Source organism: Leptosomus discolor, chromosome 1, assembly GCF_034619465.1.
Source record: "Leptosomus discolor isolate bLepDis1 chromosome 1, bLepDis1.hap2, whole genome shotgun sequence".
Classification (NCBI taxonomy): domain Eukaryota; kingdom Metazoa; phylum Chordata; class Aves; order Leptosomiformes; family Leptosomidae; genus Leptosomus; species Leptosomus discolor.
The window spans coordinates 143,805,810-143,826,223 of record NC_141391.1 but is presented as its reverse complement, the minus strand read 5'-3'; the positions used below and the strand labels follow the sequence as shown (position 1 = coordinate 143,826,223).

General features: G+C 44.9%; 1 protein-coding gene across 1 annotated transcript; it reads left to right on the top strand.

Moving 5' to 3' along the window:
- Positions 1 to 582: 582 nt before the first annotated feature.
- Positions 583 to 19,820, top strand: SSPN (sarcospan). Its single transcript, XM_009947369.2, has 3 exons — positions 583 to 912; positions 13,967 to 14,053; positions 19,455 to 19,820. Exons 1-3 carry the CDS (start codon positions 583 to 585, stop codon positions 19,818 to 19,820), a joined length of 783 nt encoding a protein of 260 aa, XP_009945671.2.
- Positions 19,821 to 20,414: the final 594 nt, after the last annotated feature.

The window sequence follows — 20,414 nt, the reverse complement described above, 5'->3', positions numbered from 1 at the left end:
ATCTGATTCAGCTGGTGTAGGAAACGTGCCCGTTGTGTGCATGGTGCTGCGTGTGTTCACTGAGTTACTCTCTGTGTGCCGGTAATCCTCAGGGGAGCCACGGCATGATGAGCTCCTACCTGCCTGCTCGGTGTGCATACAGACACAGACACTTGATTGCTCCCAGCTCCCTGGTGAGACAGATTTCCCTCCTGTTCATCAGCTAGCAATGCAGATTTTCTGCTTGCTATTTGTCTGCCCAGCTTCTCCACAAACATGCACACATGTGTGTGCTCACACCTATGTAGCTGTGGCAGCACGCATGCTCAGCCGAGGGTGCACAGCCAGCCCCTGTGCAGAGCCGGCGCCTGCACGTTGGCAGTTCGCTACCCCCCTTGAATCCCCCTGTTCTCTGGGCTATATGTGGCATTTCGAAGCTCTGACAATCTGCTCCAAATGTTTTCCATATTTGTTCAGCCTCCTTGATTCAAATACCAGGAACAACTCAGCCAGCACAAAGCGAAGCTTTGGGGGGCAAAAAAACTCACACCCCCATCAGCGTGCACACACACACACGCACGTGAAAACCTAAAGTTCATCGGCATGGGAAAGAAGGAGGAGAAGAAACCCCAGCACAGCACGTCCCTGAATAACCAGAGCCAGACAGGGAAGGCACCCGAAGGGGAGAAAAGCACCGACTCGAGCAAGACGCAGGAGTCAGCGATGAAGAAGAAGAAGCAGAAGAAAACCAAGGGGGATCCCAAAACTGGCCAGGAGGAGGAATCCCACACTTGTTGTGGCTGCCGTTTCCCGCTGCTGTTTGCTTTGTTGCAGCTGGCATTAGGCATCTCTGTAACAGTGCTGGGCTTCCTTATGGCAGGCATCAGTTCTTCTCTGCTAGTCAGAGACACTCCATATTGGGCTGGGATAATTGTAAGCATAAAGTCTGTTTCTCCATAAAGTGCCTTTGCCAACATTAATGCAAGCTGCATGACGCTCCACTTAGACTAACCAACTGCATGCACAACACCATTTGAGTTATGCTAACTATAAATATTCCTGGGATTGAATGTCTGGCTATACTTTCCCAAGGAAACTGCTCCTGCAGAATAACACAATCTTTCATCTTCTTCCCTGAAATACTCAACAGACCTTAAATAAAATACAGGGTTGCTGTTCACTAGATGTATGTATTAGCTTGTGCTTTGCAGTGAACTCCTGCCTGGTGATGCTGAAAAAAAATGTTGATTATTTACGCTGCCTTCCCTCTTTCCCCACCAAACCATAACGATCAGGTTTTAGAAGTGAGAGCGTAACTCTGTAACTCGCAACTTTTAGCTGGGCACGTTGGTAATAGTGAGAAGAGAGAAATGTCTGTCTTTTGAGCTTCCTCTCTGTGCTGTGTAAGAACCGCTGTGATTTAACCCCTTTCTTGCCCACTGCTACTCAACTTCTTCCCCACTGGAGGGAGAGACCACGTGTGGCCTTGGGGAGGGGGACGGTGCTGGCGGATGGGTAACATGGCAGGGAAAGGGAGCCCGTCCCAGGGTGGGTTGGCGGCTCCTGCCAAGTCACGCGCTGTTTCGAGTGACACGGCTGGCTCGCTGCATGGGCTGGCAGGGACAGGGTAAAGGGCAGGAGGCATTGCTGGTGGGGAAGCAAGGGGCTGGTCTCCAGCGTCAGCCGCCCCTGCAGAGGTCGGGGGGGAGGTGCGGGGTCTTGGTGCCATGCACAGTGTGGCCCTGCTTGGCTGTGTGCTCGGAGACGTGTGGTTTGCCTGTGGAGAGACAGGGTCAGTGATTATGAGCCTGGGATGTGCCATGGATGCAATTTAGTATGTAGGATTTTTTCCCTAGGCTGCAGGATTCGGGAAAATATATACTGATGTGTTAGCACTGTTTTGGTTGTTGTTAGAGTGTGAGAACTCCCATAAAATAAATTCGTGTTTAGGTACTTAAAGAAAAGATTTCTTGATGCACTAAGCAGCTATGGGAGCATCTCCTATAAATGTAATTCCTTGTCAGTTGAAAGACTAGCTGCACACCTGAACTGTTTGAGGTTTGCTGTATTAATCCTGCTGGGCCACCCTCCAAAGAGTAGAAAGAGCAGGACCCAAGCTCCCAAAGGAAGACCTCTCTTACTCACCTCCCCCTTCTTGCTTCTCTTCTGACTGAAGAGGTATCTAAGAGTTTAGCAATGTTTCTCAGGGTGAGAGCTGGCTGTTGCTCAGGAGGAGAACTTCCTCCTGGGATGTTTGCTATTACAAGCCAGGGTGGATTACGGATGACAAAATAGCAGCACGTGAACATTTTCACTCCTCCTGTTTATTTGGGCATTCTGGAGGTCAGATTATTTCTTGTCCAGACAGCACTTGCAGTATCCCAGGTTTGAAATAGCTTTTTCACTAGAAAAAGTTGATACACAAAGACTGGGAAAAGAGTGAGCTGGGCTAAACTAGCATATGGCCAGGGAGGTGAGAAAAACCATGGAAGCAGCCCCTGGCCCATGTGACTTTCATCAGCACTGAAACAGCATCCATCTGAGACATCCGCGTATGCCTGATCTCCCTTGGGGAGGCCTGAAACCCCACCAAAGTCACTACTTTCTGGAGACAGACCTCTAACCCCTCTAGTTTTTAGCAGCAGCCACCCGCAGTAGTGACACTTAGATGACCACACAAGGCAAAGCTCAGTCGCTTTCAGAATTCTCCCCTGAAAACCAGGCAAAAGTCGTCGCGTGCGTTTCTGAGCTAGTCCCCAACTCAAAGCAAAACTCAGCTGTCAGCCGTGGTGGTCGTGTTTTGCACTCACCAGCCAGCCAGGATAACGCCTTGGGGAACACATCTCCTGGAACTGTTCTGGCTGTTGGGGTCAGGGCATTGTTTTGCTTCATGTTGTGTCCCGGGTGTCCTGGCTATTGGGAAGACCAGTGCACCTTGCACCCTCAGCCCAAAGCAGAAGGGAAAGAGGAGTCTGATGCCAGCAGAGAGGGTAGTAAAAGGGAAACTGGTGCTAGAAAGGAGAGGTGGAGGTGGTGGTGCACCCCCAGGGCCTCCCAGCAAGAGAGCGCATGTGGAGCACTGGCCATGGCCGATGCACCACGGGGGTAATGCAAAGCATGTATCTGAGGGGCAAAATGCAGGAGGTATGACATGATGCTGCGTTTACTTTGTTGCTGTCCTGCAGTGTCTCCATGGAGGTACTTGGTGCCCACTGGGACATCGAACAGAGATGGCCAGGAGATGCTGAGCTGGAGTTTCTGGGTATGGAGATCATAGGGTGCTGCTGGTGAGCTGTGCTGTGGAGCATCAGCCTCTGGAGAGCTGGGGGGAAACTGATCCATGAAGGAGGACCCTTGGTTAGGACATCCTGCGTGTGGCTGGACATCCTATGGGCTGGCTCTTGGGCTGCTGTGGGAGGCTGCATAGAGGGTGTATAGGTAGGGGATGGACCATCCACATGCTGCTCAAAAGCAAATCTCATGGCAGAAAGTGACTTCCCAAGACTCATTTATTTGCACAGAAATGAGCAACAGAACAGAAAGATGTGGTGTAAAATACCAGAGCATATTTGTTTTAGTAGCATCCCACTCAAGTGCTCTTTTTAAAGGACTTGATTAGTATTCAGAATCAAGAACTTAAAAAATCTATTATCGAGACCTTTTTAGCAACATTAGAGATAATGGGCGAAGCTCATTCCTAGTGTTACTCCTTTGGAATTACACCAGGGCTGGATTTGACCCCACGGCTGTTAATGCAGGAAGACAGAAAAATGAAGGAAAATTGCTAATGTGTTAAATAGACCCTGATTGATTGAAAGATTTTTTTTTTCTTCTTTATTAGTGTCAAAATGGTGACACCGTTCCTTGCTGAAAATCAAGTGCTTTAGTGCATTACCATGAATGAAAAGGAACTTATTTAGAGAAGAAGCTAGAGTAAAATGCTACTGAGGAAAACCAAAACATGCAAGGCAGTCTGAATTAAACTGGTTCAAAACCTGAGTGCCTAGGTTTGTGAGGATAACACAGGATTGGGTTCACCATCCCATGGAATAAATGTGGCTGGTGATCTGCTGACAGGGAGTGAAGGAGGCCCCTGATACCGAAGGTGTCTCCTCTGAGGGGTGCCTGGCACCGGCCCTTCCCTCCTGCAGCTCCTGCAGAAGGAAATGGTACAGCTTGTGTTGCATCAGAAGTGTTTCACTGTGAAACCTTGTCAAAACCCACTAGTTTGAAATGCATTTTGTTTGAAATCTGTGGGGCATTAGTCAGAAACCAAAGGAAAGGTTTATGGACCAAAACCACGCAGCCTACGTGATTTACCACTTCTGCTTCAGCCTCAACAACCTATTCCCTGTAAAATAACTCTGCCGCATTGCTAGGGACAGGCAAATAAATGCAATTAAAACCAGAGAAGGTGGCATTTTTTCACCTCCCTGGAGCCATTTACAGTGAAGGTGACTAGGTCTGAAGCAGTTGTCTGGCTCCTCCGTAAGACCTGTCCCGAGCACCCAAAAATGCAGGCTGGACCACCCTGGCAGTCTCTTCCTTCTTGGTGTTTTGAAGGAGCTTGGACAAACTCTTCACAAGTCCAGTTAGGAGAGCAGGGCTTCATTTTTTTTTCAGTGTCTTGCCACTGACTTGTTGTGTAGCTTTGGGCAAGTTACTTAACCTTGCTAAGACTTTGTTATTTCCCCTGTAAAGTGGGGTTAATAATGGCTATCCGTCACCCTTTGCTTTGAGATCCTCGGATGAAAAGTGTTGCAGAAGCAGTAGATATTAATGGTATCCTTTTCATTCTTTTTCATTAGCTTGTGGCCTTTTGACACCCAGAAGAAGAAACGATGTATTTCTCCTTGAAAAATCTGCTCTTAGATTATTTCCACTGTGATCAAAAGTAGAGAGTATCAGAGTTTTCACAGGCAAGCTCCCTTCCAGCCCCATTTTGCAGACTCAGGCAGTTAAGAAAGTTACAGAATTGCTCATCAGAAATGATTATTCAGGGTGTTTATTATTTCTGTCAGAAAGTTATTTTAAATCCATATATATACGTATGGATGTACATAAAATTGGGATTTTCAAAACATTTTTTAAAAAATCTGTTACTCAAGCAGCTCAAGGCAGCAATCGTGGCTCCAGCTGTTATTTATTTTATTATAAAAAGTGTCTCAAGAGATCTGCCACAGGCCGAGCCCCCAGCCCCGAAGCTCTGATGCTCCTCTCTGCCTCAGGCACTTTAGGACCACATCTGCCCTGGTGTTTCCCCAGGCCAGAGGGTCCCTGAGCTTTACCCAAGAGGTAGCCATGGCCCATTGCTTTTTGGCCATACTGATCAAGCATTGACTTCTCTGCCCTGGTGGAGTGAGGCTGATGTGGGGCTTTGCAGTGCAAATGGCAAGTGGACTTTTAACTGAAAAAAGCAATTTAATTGTTCTTCATTTACCTGGAGTCAGAAATGTCTATGCTTATCTTTCTTTTAAGTTTTTATAGCTTTTTAAAGAAAAACTGTAAAAAAGAAACTTAAGACAAAACCTTCATCAAAGGTGATGCTCTGAGCATCTCACAGACAAGGATAGGCAAGACAAATGAAGATCCCACAATGGCTGGAAAACCCAGCTGTGAGGGATGGTTTGCAGGAGAGAGTGCATTGTGTGGCAGCACCAGGGAACGGTGCAAGATAACCTATCCATACAAAGGGGCTGGCAGAGGAGCTTGGCTGCCTTTCATGCTTCAAAGATCTTTTGATGCTTAGTACAACATGTGTAGCGAACAGCCAGGACTATCTCCCAGTGCTGTGTATCCCTATCAGATGCCAATAATTGAGATGTTTGTTTAACTGATGTACTTCTGCATGAGAGTTGGACTCAGACAGTGGGTCCTGCCACTGACTCAGCATGTGCTCATGGGCTGGTAAACCTGAGTGCCAAAATCAATAGTGCTGCCTGTAACAGGCAGTGCTGGCCCAGCCTTTGCCTCTTTAGGTTGTCAGGGTTTGTGCCGTTTTGAGGCTGGAAGGGCAGGATGGCGGTGTGACAAGCTCCCTGCGTCTAGCACCCCCTTTGGCTTGTACAGTCTCAGCAAAGTCACTCTGGCATCCCCAGTTCCCAGGGATGTAGCAGGGCCCCTAAAATTAAGCTGAACTTTTGAAATGGTAGAAGATGACAACAGGGAGAGGTCAGGGGTTGGGATTTTCATCCTGAAAATGAGTACAATGATGGTGATGTGTATAACTGTTTAGGAGAAGCTTTGAGAATCTTGTTGTGAGACAACATTGTTGTTGATACCAAAAGGATGAAGCGTTGTATACAGACGACTAGGGGGAAAAGGGTGGTACCATGCTATAAAGTGATATAAATTAGAAATTGGCATTAAATATGCCCTGATGGTTAGCATTGGTTAGACCTCTGGACCAGAAGGTATTTGCTCTACCTATAGCTGTTCCTGTAATGTAGATGGTTCCCCTGGCTCAGTGTAACAAAATGATTCAAGGGCCACGTTGCCTCTGACAATTTCCCCACAGATGAGGCTCTGTAGATGTTTCCACCTAAGAGCCTTTCTGCAGAGGGTCTCACATGATAAAACGAGGCAAACCTGTACAGGTACACCCCTGTCAGCCTCCTTGCCTTTCTCTTTCTGGATCCTCCCACCTGCTGGATGTAACGATTTTCCACGAGGCTGGACGCTCTGGCTGCATGATGGTGGCCCTGACAAACATCAGACAACTGCTTTATGTATGAGGCAATCTTTTTATCTTCCTAGAGAGGGTCAATAATTGGGAAGCATCCCCAGCTAGAGCGGGAGGCAACAGATCCCATTCCATATTGATATGGGGGATGATTAACTATTTAAAAACCCCTGAAATGTGTTCTCTTTTAAAGCCTGAAAGGAGAGAGACACTTTCTTGTTAGCCCTGGCCCCTTGCTGTTTTTTTTTGTTGTTGCTTTGACACCTTTTCCTGCAGCAATTGTGGAGGTGGCTTTCAGTCAAGCTTTACCTCCTATACAGCCTTGCTGGGTTTTTAACTTTTACTTGTTATTAGGGAAACCGATTTCAATTTTTAATAAAAGGTGACACTTAAAATCTGGTGCCATCAAAGCAGCTAATGGAAATTACAGTCATGCAGGCATCCATTTTTTATACAAGCTAGCTTCAATTAGCCGTGGACAAACATCAAAAGGTTTGAGGGAGGACTGCCTTCAAGAAGAGCCTCTAAGTTTAGGTATTTAATTGAACCCTCCCCAGAGTATGCGAAACTCTGGATGGCATGCAACAAAGTACGCTGCATGAAATATGCTATGGTGAAGTTTCCAGTGCTTGTTTATAGCCATATATGTATGTAGCACCAGAGCTGTATTCTTCAGAGCCCTCTGCCATTAAATCTTACGGTTTTCTAAGAGTGACTATGCATTGATGCCTGATTAGCTAAATTCCATACTTTTATTTTGATTAGGTATAGAGTGGAAAACTTTGATGGGAAAAAATGTTGAAATGTTCTGAAGGAATGGTTTGAGAAGGTAGATGCACAGCAGAGTTCTGTGTGATACCTGGTCAAGTGCTGATCTAATCCTGGACACCTCTGTGGTTTAGCCCCCTGGGAGATTGTTCAAACAGATTTCCTCATCCTAGGTAAGAAGCTCAACCTAGTCTCTTACGACTATGGAGATAATGGCTTTCCATAGCTTCATAGTCATGGACATAGCTCAAACCGTGAGTCGTGTTCATGTAGTGCTCTTAGCCGTGCTACACTTCTCACGTTGCAAATCACTGCTGTCTCTGGGAACTTTTAATTATTTTTTTTGTTCCCTCAGGCGTTTGATCACCCAGCACCGTATTTCTGACTTAACATCAGTAATTGACTGCTGCTGCAGCTCCTGACTTTGTAAGTGATGGTAGTCTTGACAGTGCTGTGCCATGGGAATTAAACCTTACCGTAGCACAACTGACCATTTTCACTGCTGAGCAACTAACTTAAACAGCAAAGGTCGTTATGGAAAAATATGATTTCATTTGATTATGAATGTTCTTGCAGGGTTTTGATGATGTTACAGAATTTAAAAGAAAGTTGTGCATCTGCCATGGTGTGTTGAAGGGACCTGTAGTAAAGACAACATTATTTTATTCCGTAGGTGGGGCAGGGATGGACAGTTATTATGGATTTTATGGCTGTTAAGAGAATGATTTCCTAGATGGTGATGGCCTTTGCCTGCAACCACAATATACATGTATATCATTAGTATTACAGCTATTATTTCTCAAAGTAATTTATATGCAACTAGACTGTCCTTAAATCTAACGAGAAATCTATAAGGGGAAAAAACTGTTAAGGTGCAATACCTCTGTGTGGCAGACTGGCTTCTTTTACATGTGACAGTGAGACCTAGGCTGACCCGAGGCTGATGAAAGCTAGCAGTGAAAGCTGCCTTGTAGCACCTGCTTTCACTGCAGTTTCCTCAAACCTCATAAAGAAAATAAACATCAGTGTCACTGTCTGCAATAGCCTGTACAGATGTCTGGCATCAGAGATGAACCTGGGTTGTAATGGCAAAGCCAACAGGAACATGTTCTTTCTTGCATCAAAGTCTGTGTCTACTGGGAGTGTTAAATTCGGTGGATAACATGGCTTCTCCATGAAAGAACCCTAGTGTCCTGAAGTGAGCAACTATGAAATAACTTGTCCATAATGGAAATATCTTCCTAATTCTGTTAATAGCTGGTTTTCCCCTGAAGTTTGAGAGTTTGCATTCTTATTAAAAAGAAGGAGTCCGCCTGTGGGCCTCAGCAATGCCATGTGGCATTGCACTGCCTATATTTGAGAGGTACTGTTCTCCAACGTGTTTGCTTTCTGCCCCTGAAGGTTGTTGCAGGAGGTTCTTGCTAACAAGCCCCCATATAAAGAGTAGATGATCTATACTATGGCTTTGTGAGTGTTTGCAGTATTTATCTTGTGATGTGGCATAGACCCAGGATTCTCCTTTTTGCCTCATTCTTTCATTTCTTGGTGGATGTTTCCAACTCTCCTACTTTACCAGCCTCATGTGCCAGGGTTTCCAAGATGCTCTGGGTAGGAAGCGCTTTGCTGGAGAAAACCACCTGTTCTACAGCAAAACTCAGGCTAAAATTGTAGCAAAAACAGAAGAAAAACCAGTTTGACAAATATACAAGGAGAGATGCAGACAGATTAGAGCAATATGTGGTTTTGCAATCTGTTGAAATAAAGCAAACCACATTAATATGTCAGTGTGCAAAGATAATGAATGCAAACCACAGCGGAAATTTGTGCCTTATGTGTTCATATTTCCCTCAATTATGCACATTACACAACCATCTTCATCACTACCAGGGGGTGCCTTTGTGCCGCTCGTACACCTTGTGCTTAGTCCTTGCAGGACCAGACATGAGTGAGCCATGGGGAGGTAAGGACCAAGAGAGTGGCTCCCTTGCCCTGCACCTCATGGTCCTTGCTGGGTGGCAATGGCTGTGGGCTTTGTCCAAACACTCTCTGCGTTGTCACTTGTGTTTGTTCCTGCTGGAGATCATAAACCTGTTTTTCTCACCCATGACACTTTTCAGAAGTGTAATAAGTTTAGTGGGAGAGACAGGGTTGGTTGGTGCAGGTGGATGCCAGCGCTGTGCTGGGCAGGGTGTCAGCCCGCCATGCTTTGGTGGCAGCTGGAGGTCTTCAGCACAGCAAGACTGGCTGAAGTAAAGCTGGTGGTGAGGGATTTTGTCTACACAAAGCTTGAAATCAATCTTCTTTAGTGCTTGAATTCTGGTTTTAGGATGATCAAGATACGTAAAGGCATGCTCCTTGCAAGTGCCGAATGTGCGTTGTGGTACAGCTGCAGGCTTGCTGTTGAATCATCTATTTTGCAGCAGTGTCTGAGGCTCCAAGCTATGAGCAACACCCAGTTGTGCTAGCCGGCGTGCGCGTACAGGGAGAGTTGCTTTGCCAATTTCTGGAGAGCCAAGGGCTGCACGTTAGATCTCTGTGGGTGCAGGGGTCCTCCCAGGCAAATCAACTGGGGCCCGCTCCTAAATGTGGCTGGGATCAGGTCCCGTCTCTGTTGAAATCCATAGGATCTTAATTCTGTTCTCACGACAACAGGCTCTAGCCCTCTTTGGAGCAGGGGCAACCTGGAAAATGTCTACTCTTATTTTGATTGTGGTTTAAAGAAAACAAATTCTTAAGTCACTTTTCAGCACTGAGATGTTCCTGCCCTATGGAAGGGTCATCTACTGCTTCCCGCTAAAAAGAAACAGTATTGAAACTTTTCTACGGCATAAAATTTTAAGTTTTTCAGCCAGCGCTGGAAACAGCTGTTTTCCCTGGATTGTGAACTAGGGGATTTCACAGGGTATGCCTCAACCAAAATTAAATCTGTACCCTCCCTAAATACATCTGGGTCTTTTTCTAGAGAGTACTTTTCTAAATTTAAATTCTTCCCTTGGATAACCTTTCACGTCACTATCTATTCAGCGAAGGGTGTGTTAGTCCATCTGGAAAATTTTGAAATCGGATCTTGAAATAAACTGGAGTTGAAATTTACTCAGCATAGAAATGCATATTTCTAGATTTCCAGATAACAGTTACAAGAGTTGATCTAATTAACTGCTATTCTGCAGCTCTTATAGAATCTATTTTATTTGTATAACAAATGCATATCGATTGGTGGCAAGCAAGTGCTAAAGCAAGTTCAATTGCATTTTATGTTGTGTGCTTAGTCAATAAGGCATAGGAAATGTATGCTTCACGCTGGGATATTGCAGTGGCTATTGAAGCACTAGGATGCAGGATTACCGAATGCTACTTAGCAATCATCATCAACAGCATCCATAACGTGCCTGCTGTAATGCAGCTGTCTTAGTCACTTAGTGGGCTGTAACAAGTATTTACCAGAGGATTTTTATAGTTATTCTATTACACTTCACAGTTATAATTCAAAATTGATTTATTAATAATGTATAAAATAGAAGCATAAAGCTGTTTTCTGTATAAATGTTCCACACTTCAGTTTGCTCCAGTGAGTGAATTTACCTCTAAAGAACTGAAATGTAAACCATATATAGGTCGTAATTCTCAGCAACATTATTTTTTACAATCCCTCACAAAAATACACATCTCTGTTTAAAAAAAAAAAAAAAAAAAAAGTTGGTATATTGTTATAAAAGTAATACTTAAGCCTTCTGAAATATCCCGGCCATGACTTGCCGGAATCCTGACCCAGTGTAATCTTTTATAAATACCTCACTACAAATGTGCCTCTTCAAGTATCCCTGAGTATGTTATTTAAATCCCAGAGGGACTTTAGAAAGCTCGTGCAGGAATGGAAATCCTTTTAAATGATAGTCTTTTGTATGGGAAGCTTTCTGATGAGGGAGGTCTGATCCTGCTGCATTGAAAGCCAGCAGGGTTTTTGCAGGAGTTGTACGAGGCACTTGATGGTAGAGAGAAAATTCCACCCTTGGTATCTGACTCTTCCCTCAGAAATGAATGCAGCTCTGTCGGCTTTCTGTGGGAAAATGGGAACAGGAATGGGAGAGTGGGCACAGTCCCATGATGTCTCACGGGAGTAACCTGGAGGCAAATCTGGCCCTCGCTTCATGCAAGTGTAAATGCCCACTAGTGTAGCTGAAGCAAAGCCAATTTGATTTATCACTCGTAACAAGATCCTTCAGAACCAGATCCTGAAAATACTTAGGTCTAGCTTTGACATGAGCAGCCCCTTTGATTTCACATGAATTTGAGGGTGTAACGTTAAGTGTGTGTATTCAAGCATTTTTTCTTAGTTCTCAGTGCAAGTTTTTTTCCTTCAGCCACTACTGCCACTGGGGGAGTTTATTATTTGGATATTACTAGAGGTATGATCTCCTATAGATTTAAGTTTTATGGGCATGTTAATTGAATTAAAAGATTAATATACAGTGCAAGAGACCAAGGACATAGGCGATTAATCCTGAGAAATGAAACATGGTTGAGTCACACAGAAGCACCATAGGGCAAAAAAAGCCCCAGCACTGAAGGACCTTTGACAAGAAAGGTTGTTTTTTCCCCCGACAACCCTGTCAGCTATGGCTGTCAACAGTAAAAAGAAGAAAACAAATAAATTGGAGGCCGTGTGTAAGTCATAGGACCAGAATATAAATACACATGACATAGAAAGGAGTAAATAATACTGACGCTTTCTTTAGAAATGTTCTCAGGCAATACTTCCTATTCATGTCCTACTGAAATGACATGAAATAAAACTTTATGGGAAAAAGTGTTATTAATCACACAGGTTCTTGAGGGACATGACTATCTGTGTGTTGAGAGGCACTCCTCCTTTACAGGGCTACTTCTAGTGCCTTACACCAACAATGCAGATGTAAAGAAAAATTGGTATTTTATGCGTCACATCATAAAAGAAATGTGTTTAACCATTGCTACCTAAAAGGACAGTTATGCGTTTTTCATTGCAGGTCAAGCAGTCCCCTGTAGAGCTGGAAATCTGGATGTGAACAGCACTGCCATAGTGCGCAGAGAGCGGGAGAGGATGGGGCTGTGAAGGAGTCCTGTGCTCCTGCAGGTGTCTCCATGGCGTAGTCCCACTCCCGAGCAAAGCCTGGGTCTGGCCCAAGAGGGATCCCGCTGCTCTGCGAAAGCAGAAAGCCTCAAATTAATGAGAACCCTTCAAAACCTCTGAAGTAAAATGAAAGGGGAGGGAAAAAAACAAGCCCAAATTCTTGCTGTAGTCACTGAGAATTTAATAGCTCTCATTTATAATCAAGATGCTCCTAGCAAGAAGGCCAAGATTTGCTCCTGGCCCTGTGGAATACAAGACCTCTGAAAGTACGCTGGCTGATCTTGGCTAAGGTCCCCACTAAGCCTCATCACACCTGGACCTTTTTCAAAGCTGTGATATGAAGTGATATTTAAAAACATGTGCGTGCCATTGACTCACCTGTTTTTCCAAGGCAACCTAAACACACATAGATTCCTCCAAGCATTGCTTCAGCTGCCAACAATGCCCCCTCCCTCTGCGGGTGCAGTCAGGACTCCTCTCATTCCCTGATCCAGCCCCACACTAGCAGAGTGAGCCCTCATCAGGTACCTGGGGACCCGGCTTCTCTTGTCCAGGCAGGGGGGAAGCTGCCAGAAAGCAGCAGGCCAGTTGCAGAACTGCAGCTTCTGTGTCCTCCTGTGAGGTCTGCTTGCTGGTCCTCCAAAAATGTGGGAGAGGAAGGCACATGACTGGAGTGCTTAGCACCATGGGAGGCCCAGATAACACTACTTTAAAAAGGAAATTGTATTTATTGGTCTAGCTCCTCAGAGCAGGATCTTCCCTCCTTACATGGCTGGAAAATGCCTACCTGCAAATAAATCTCAGTCTTTAGAATTAATAATAAAGACAGTTAAATGAATAATGAAGTGATAAATACTTTTCCATTACTGTTAACCATTACTGCCACAGGGCTAAAGTGCAGTATCAGATCCCAGGGGAGATGTTTTCTTTGGTAAGGCGTCCACTCTTGGAGACATTGAAAGCCTCTGCTCTAAAGTGTGCTGCTTCTTATCCAGCGGCAGCTATGGTTACTGATTTACAGCCTGCACTGGTGACATAAACCCCCTGTCAGCATCCAGTAGGATGTTGGTTTTGGGGCTTGCAAGCCCAACTTCATAAGCCTTCTGCTCCTTTTTGATGGTTACACGGACAAAAACTTGAAACACATCCTGGAGGCTATTGCTGGGCTGTGTCTTTGTAGGTCTGATTCAAAAAGTCTCTCTGAGTAAGTTTTACTTGTCTTTAAAGTGAAGGTTAGAGCTCTTCCCTCCTTGCAAGTGCATCCACACATACAAGGCTCTTAGACGCATGGCTGTAGCCCCTGCTCAAATGACTTGACTTACACGCTGCTGCTGGAGTTACGGTCCTGCTAACACAGAAGGGTGTTTTGGCTGTTATTTTTGTGGGAATTTTTAGCTTTGACACATTTTACATCTCTTCCCTTGCAGGTCTGTGTGGTGTCCTTAGTGGGATTTGTTATGCTTTGTATTTCATACCAGCCTGATGAGAAGACGTGTGTGCAGTTCACTGTAAAGGTACCTTGACTTTTTTCAAATATCTTTTTCCTCTCATGTCATTGAATACAATCAGAAAAGTTGATACTGGAGATATTTTTAAGGCCATGTGAAAAAAAGTGAAAATGCACCTGAAATGCGAGAACAGTCTTCTGGTATTTTCCAGGCAGCTAAAGAAGAAACTGTAGCCTATAAAGAGGAAACTCTAGTAACAATATTTCTAGTAATAATATTTCAAATCAGAGCAAGATACCTTGTTATTTGCCATGTTTTAAAAGTATCAAAGAGATTCAGATCCACAAAGCTGGAATAACTTGGAAAGTGTTCAGTGAAAGATTGGGGGTTACTGATTAAGTGGAAATATTCATAGAGAGCTGAGTAAGAAGTAGGGTGACATAAAATGGGTCCGCTTCAATAAAATCTTAATTTTTGATGTGATCTAAGAAGCATCTCAGTATCTTCTCAGCAGTTTTGCTCCAGACCATGAAATAAGAAACTGCACGGGCATGGACAAATTAAAAAGTGTGGCTGGAAATCTCTGCCTGCCCACATCCATGGTTGGGGAGAGAGAGACTGTACACGAGCACCAGCAGCCGTGTCTCAGCGCACGGAGCCTTGCGTCAGGGTCAGGCATCAGCAAACATGGGAAAGTGTTAGCAAACCATGGGGACAAGCATTCTTCCACAAAGCAAATTCCCATCTGAGCACTGCAAGAGAGGCGTAGAAACCATGCACCATGCCCCGCCTCGGTCCTCAAAACTGTGCTTCATTGACACTGGTAAGTGACTAGAAAAGAAAGGCTGGGAACACTTGTTCCAGATGGGGCTTTTTTAACACCGTTTTTCTGGGCTGTTTTTCCTTATTATTGTAATTTGCAGACACAAAATAACCAAGAAAAATACCGATGCAAGCAACACAAAATAACAGTGATTGTTAACTGAGAAAGGCAGAAGGAAATCAAATGCAAGGAGCAGCTTTTTGAAACCTGGCATTCATCCTCCCTTAGAAATTAGACCCCGGCATGTCTTTTGTGCCTCCCTCAAGCTTCTCCCAGACTTACATAAAGAAAGGGAGAAGAATAATTGTTGCTGCCCTTTGCTTGCCTTTACATTCTTGCCCCATCACCTTTACACCCGCAAGTAAACGTTACGGCTGCCCAGGGAGCTGCTGGGCTGGGCGGGAGCTGCCACGCCAGGCTTTTTATTGCTTGCCCTGCAGCATTAAATTGAACTTGGCATCCAAGCAGGAAGGGAGTCATCCCTCGTGGTGGGATCGGCATGTCGGGCTGGGCAGCTTAGATGTCTCTGCCGCCCTCAGCAACACCACCCACCCTGTCAGTGAGGAACGTGAGCCATTGCTCCCACAAGAAGATAAACATTTTTTAAGTGCTCCCCGGGTGATATAAAATGGGTTATTCCCCATCACCTGGCAGAACTGGAGCTAAAGTCTCCCTTGAAAGACTTCTGGTTCAGTCAATAGCCCACAGACTGTTGCTTACCCAAAGCACCCTCCTCCCCAAAATCCACCTTCCTGGTGTTTCGTATTGCAGCATGCCACAAAACTCAATCATTCCGATGTTGTTCAACACTCCTGTCCCCCATCCCCACTGGGAGCCGTTATCCCGCAGTGCCTGCCCTCCTAGCTGCCTCTCTGCATCTTCTGGCTGCAGGGCGTGTACCTATTTGAAACGATGCTGGAGGTAAGAGTTTCCTCCAGGGCTTTGATCACACAAGATTCATCTAAATATCCTGTATCATTTCTCAGCTGTTCAAACATCAGTTAAAGGCTGTCTCTGAACAAAAAAAATGAACATTACCTATTTGGCAACAAGGCTGAGGATGCAAAATTACAACCATGAGACAAACCTGAGCAACTTGGGTCATTTTCTCCTTCCCAGGGGCCTGATGCTTTGTTCAGCACTGCGGTTGGGTTCAGCCCTATCTGCCTCAACTGTCCTCTTGGGAACTTGGTCCCCAGCCCAGGCCCTGCCCTCACACTGGTGACTGTTACCTACTGAGGCTGCTGAGCACCATCCCACAGGAAAGTCTTGGCCAGGCTTCCCTGGAGTGCAGTAAGCACCCCGGGATCACTTGCATAGACCAAGGGTCACTTTGGATTTTAGTCAACCCCTGAAGTGACCCTATGACCACTGTGAGTGATTCCCTCAGAGTGGGAAATGGGAGGAGACGCATGCAATCCTCTCTGCCTTCCTCCCTCTCAACAGCTGCTTCTTTCATTTCACACTTGTATGAGCCCTGGATCCTGTTAAAGAAGGAGGTGTTAGAACTGCTTTCAGCAGAAGTCCCTTCCTGAGACTGCTGCAGGTATCTGCAGCACCCCATGTGTCTGTGAGAAAGGGAGACTACCATCCAAAGGGAGGGTGGCTTTGCTCTTCGAGGGGACAACAGCAAGTCCCAGGCTGAATTTCTGCCCTTGCGCCATCTCTGTGTCTGCAGAAAGCATGCTCTGCAGTATGGCAAAGCAGCATACCCAGCTGTTATGTGTGTATTTAAAAAGGGAGATCCTCTTCCCTTGGGGAAAAAAAAGGAAAAAAAAAAAAAAAAAAGAAAAAAAAAGAGCATGTAGCAAAATCTTGAGATCTCCTATGGACTTCCTGGGCCATCTGTTAATATTTAACAGATCACTCACTGTGGTCCTCACCACGGCATCTCCCATGCTAGCATGACACCCTCTACTCCTGCGCACCCAGCCCCAGCAGCCCACGCCGTGACACAAACCGCAGTTCCTGTTCCCCGCACAGGCTTGTGCCTGAGCCACCACCGCCTTCAAAAGGGGTCCTCTGGATCCACGTCTGCAAACCTTTCTGGTTTCACCTCTGATAACTATGAGAAGCCTTTTCCATGAGAAACTTTATCCATATTAGGTTATTTATCTTCTTCTTGTCACGGAGCAATACTATTGCCAGTAAACATTGCTAAAATGTTTCCTCCTCATATGAGGAACCCAAAGGAGGATGAGCTGCCATGCTCTGACCTCATCGTATGCTGTCTATCCCCGCTTCCCTTTTCTCCTTCTATTTAAACAGCAATCGCAGTGCCTATCTCTCTGAGGCTGTTAAAAAATAATATTCCAGTGGCAAGTTCTGGTTCCTGGGCGGAGCTCACTACGCAGTTGTATTTGTGATGTTGAAGTTGCCTCCAGGTCTGGCATGTGATTAATCTGCTGATGGGATCTCAGCACTTACTGTCTCGTGCTCCCTCACAGGCAGTATTTGCATTTGCCTCACCTTTGATATTTGGAAATGTGTTCATTTTCAGCAGCTCGCGGTGAGGTTCCCCTGCAAACATCTTATGAGAATAATAAGCTATTTGTAAATTGCCCTGTGTCTCCACGTGTCTCTCTTCACCTCTAAGGATTGCTGTAAGAGCTGCCCATGTATTCAGATTCTGAGGTTTCCTTCCTTTCGGTACATAACAGGCAAATTCTTGCTTACTGTACCTAGAGTGTAGCTTAGGTTGTGAAACTCATGCTGTTTTGTCCTGACTTTGGATAGTAATTAGAAGCTAAATAAAATACCTGTCAAGGGAGAATCAGGCACATCGTGTAGTCTTGGCTTAGTATCTCATTTATTAGGGAGGCCTGATTCTGTCTTCTGCTGGTCTGAATCCATGAACTACCAGTCAGTCCACTAGGACTTCTACATCGCAAAACAACTTTCACCCCTCAGAGAAGAGGAACAGTCATCAATGTTTGTCCATTTTCCGTTTTCCCCACCAAACACGTTTACACCATCTTTTATAGTAACACCACATCTTTGTTTGGAGGGGGGCCATCAGTCAGTAGCACTCTGTTTTCTATGTGCTTTGTACAAGCAGGTGTCCCCATTTTCCAACTTCACCTTTCCTGTGGACCTTTACCTTGAAAGCTGCTGGGGTAAAGTAATTGCATTTAATAACAGCCACCCTCATTTTGAAGCTGCCCTTGGTTTAAGGCTGCTGGGGAAGTCATTAAATTTAATAGTAGCCAAGTCTTGGAAATGAATATCTGGCTGTAAGAATTTGGTGATACAGGGGAGAAAATTTATATAGCTCTTTAAGATCTGCAATAATCCCAAACTTTTTTTTTTTTCAATCTGGCAACTGAATACGAAGATTGATTAATGCCATAGATATAAGACAAATACACCAGGAGTGTGAATTTTATCAAGACATACATACTTGGATTTTCAAGGTCATAAAAAATGCCTTTATATTGATAGTTTTCTTGCAGTATTGAGGTTAAGAGAGAGAGAGAAAGAGAGAAGCTGCTGTTTAAAATAACAGATTCCCAACCATGCCATGTGTCTGGCAGATAAGATGCCAAGAAAAATAAATGTTTTTACAGTGATGAACAGAACCAAAAATGCTATTTTGGCTAAACACAGAATATGATTTTAATATACATTCACACATATTTTGTATGCAGCACAGCAACTGCCAGTTCCAGCTATCAAAAGCAAGGGAAGTCCATATGCTCTGGTATCCAAAGGTCTCAGGTGCAACCCAGAGTGACAAAGGCTCTGAGTTGCTGCCTGTTTCCACGCGTTTGTGGGGGTGGACTTAGCATAGCTATCCTTGATAAAAACCACCCTATTTCAAAGCTGTCACTGGTGTAAGGAGTAATGGGGTGACAAGCAGACCCTTGTCCTCATGCCATAGCACTGGGAAATGAAAGGCACTCGCTGCTCTTTCACGCCTTTAGATGACTTCTCTCCCATGTTTGTGGGGCAAGTTTTGGAAGGCGATTGAGCACAGCACACAGTTTCTCATGGAGACTGGCATTCCTGCACCACAGTAGGACCTGGGAAGCAAGCAGGCTGGCTGCATTCGCGGGGCCACAAGCGGGAGATCAGCCACCTCATCGCCTGATTTGCAATTATAAGTCAGATTTGTTTGGGCATGCAAACCAAGAGCCGGGAATAACACATTAGCAAAGTTTCAAAAACACCTACTTCTCAGCATAGCCTGGGATAAGATGTCAGCCCAAGCCTCAGTCTGCTCAGCTCCACTTCAAGGCAACTGCACTAATTTATCTCAGCTGATGGTTGTGAGTCTAGCCAATGCAGGTACGAAAATGGAGGAAGATGTTCCCTTCCTCTCTGTAAAGCTTCTGGCTGTACAGAGATACAGATTTCTTGGTGCTTTCATCAGGTCTCAGAATTGCAAGGCAATACTCATACAAAATATGCAAGGCAGAATTACTAGTTGTTGAGATGACCTGCTGAACTTTGCATCACCAGGGACCTCAAGCTGTCTTGCAATTTTTGAAGCATGCAATGTCCAGACAGTACATTGAATGTATGCATTCCCTGTAAAGTACATGTGCATGTATTAGTTCTGTGTTGCTCATTCTCTGTGTAGCTGGTAAAAGAGTGGTTTTGGGGGTTTTTCCCCCCCCCTTTTTTTTTTTTGTTTTCTTTCAGCTGATGTATTTTCTCCTGAGTGCCCTGGGTCTGGTTGCCTGTGTTCTGGCAGTGGCTTTTGCTGCACACCATTATTTGCAGATGACGAAATTTACCTGTGATACCATCCTCGAGACCTGCCAGTGCAAACTGGACAGAGCAGATCCCCTCAGTAGGACCTTTGTCTACCAGGACGCAGCTGACTGTGACAGCCTCACCAGCATGCTCAACCTGTACTTACTTCTGCAGATGGTTCTCAATCTGATCGCAGCCCTGGTGTGTCTGTCATCATGCTTTGTGATGTGGAAACACAGATACCAGGTTTTCTATGTGGGCGTTCGGTTCTACCCTTTAACTGCTACTGAAGTCCAGCAACAGAAAGTATAGGGTCTGGGCTGGCAGGGGGTTGTAGCCAGGGAATGGCAAATGTCAGCGTACTGCCACCATAGACACCACAGATGGATGAGTGTTTATAAGGTTTTTGACAAGGAAAAACATTCACACAGTTTTAACGAATATATCTTTCAATCATTTTAAGAGCATTTTATATAGCCATTCTTGCAAAAGGTCTCTTGTGACGTTATGTAGAGGTCTCAAAGTCCTAAAGATGCAGCTGCACAAATACTCACCAAAGAGGATCTTTAATAGCCATAGACAAAAAGAGAGATTAAAAAATCGTTGGGGACTCATCTGCAGGGCTACATCCATTTATAAATAAGGTCCATTTCCCTCGCTGGTAGATATCTATTCTTGCCTTCAGAGAAGCTATACCAATTTCTACCAGATAAAGATCTGGTCCAAACTGCTTAATTATAATTTTGCTGGTCATGCTTAGGGAATATATCGTCTCTCAGATGCTCTGGATATAATCCATGCTAACCTGATGGGGCTTTACCACACAGAAAAGTAATAAGGGAGCTCAAGACCTCTTCAAATGCAGGTTGAGACCAACAGCAAAGTGAATATATTGACTACTGCCAT

What these genes read in the sequence shown, in the direction of transcription:
- SSPN (XM_009947369.2), top strand. Translation starts at nt 583, where the DNA reads ATGGGAAAGAAGGAGGAGAAGAAACCCCAGCACAGCACGTCCCTGAAT. An exon ending in CATATTGGGCTGGGATAATT is followed by an intron (nt 913 to 13,966) that starts GTAAGCATAAAG and finishes CTTCCCTTGCAG; the next exon opens with GTCTGTGTGGTGTCCTTAGT. An exon ending in GTGTGCAGTTCACTGTAAAG is followed by an intron (nt 14,054 to 19,454) that starts GTACCTTGACTT and finishes GTTTTCTTTCAG; the next exon opens with CTGATGTATTTTCTCCTGAG.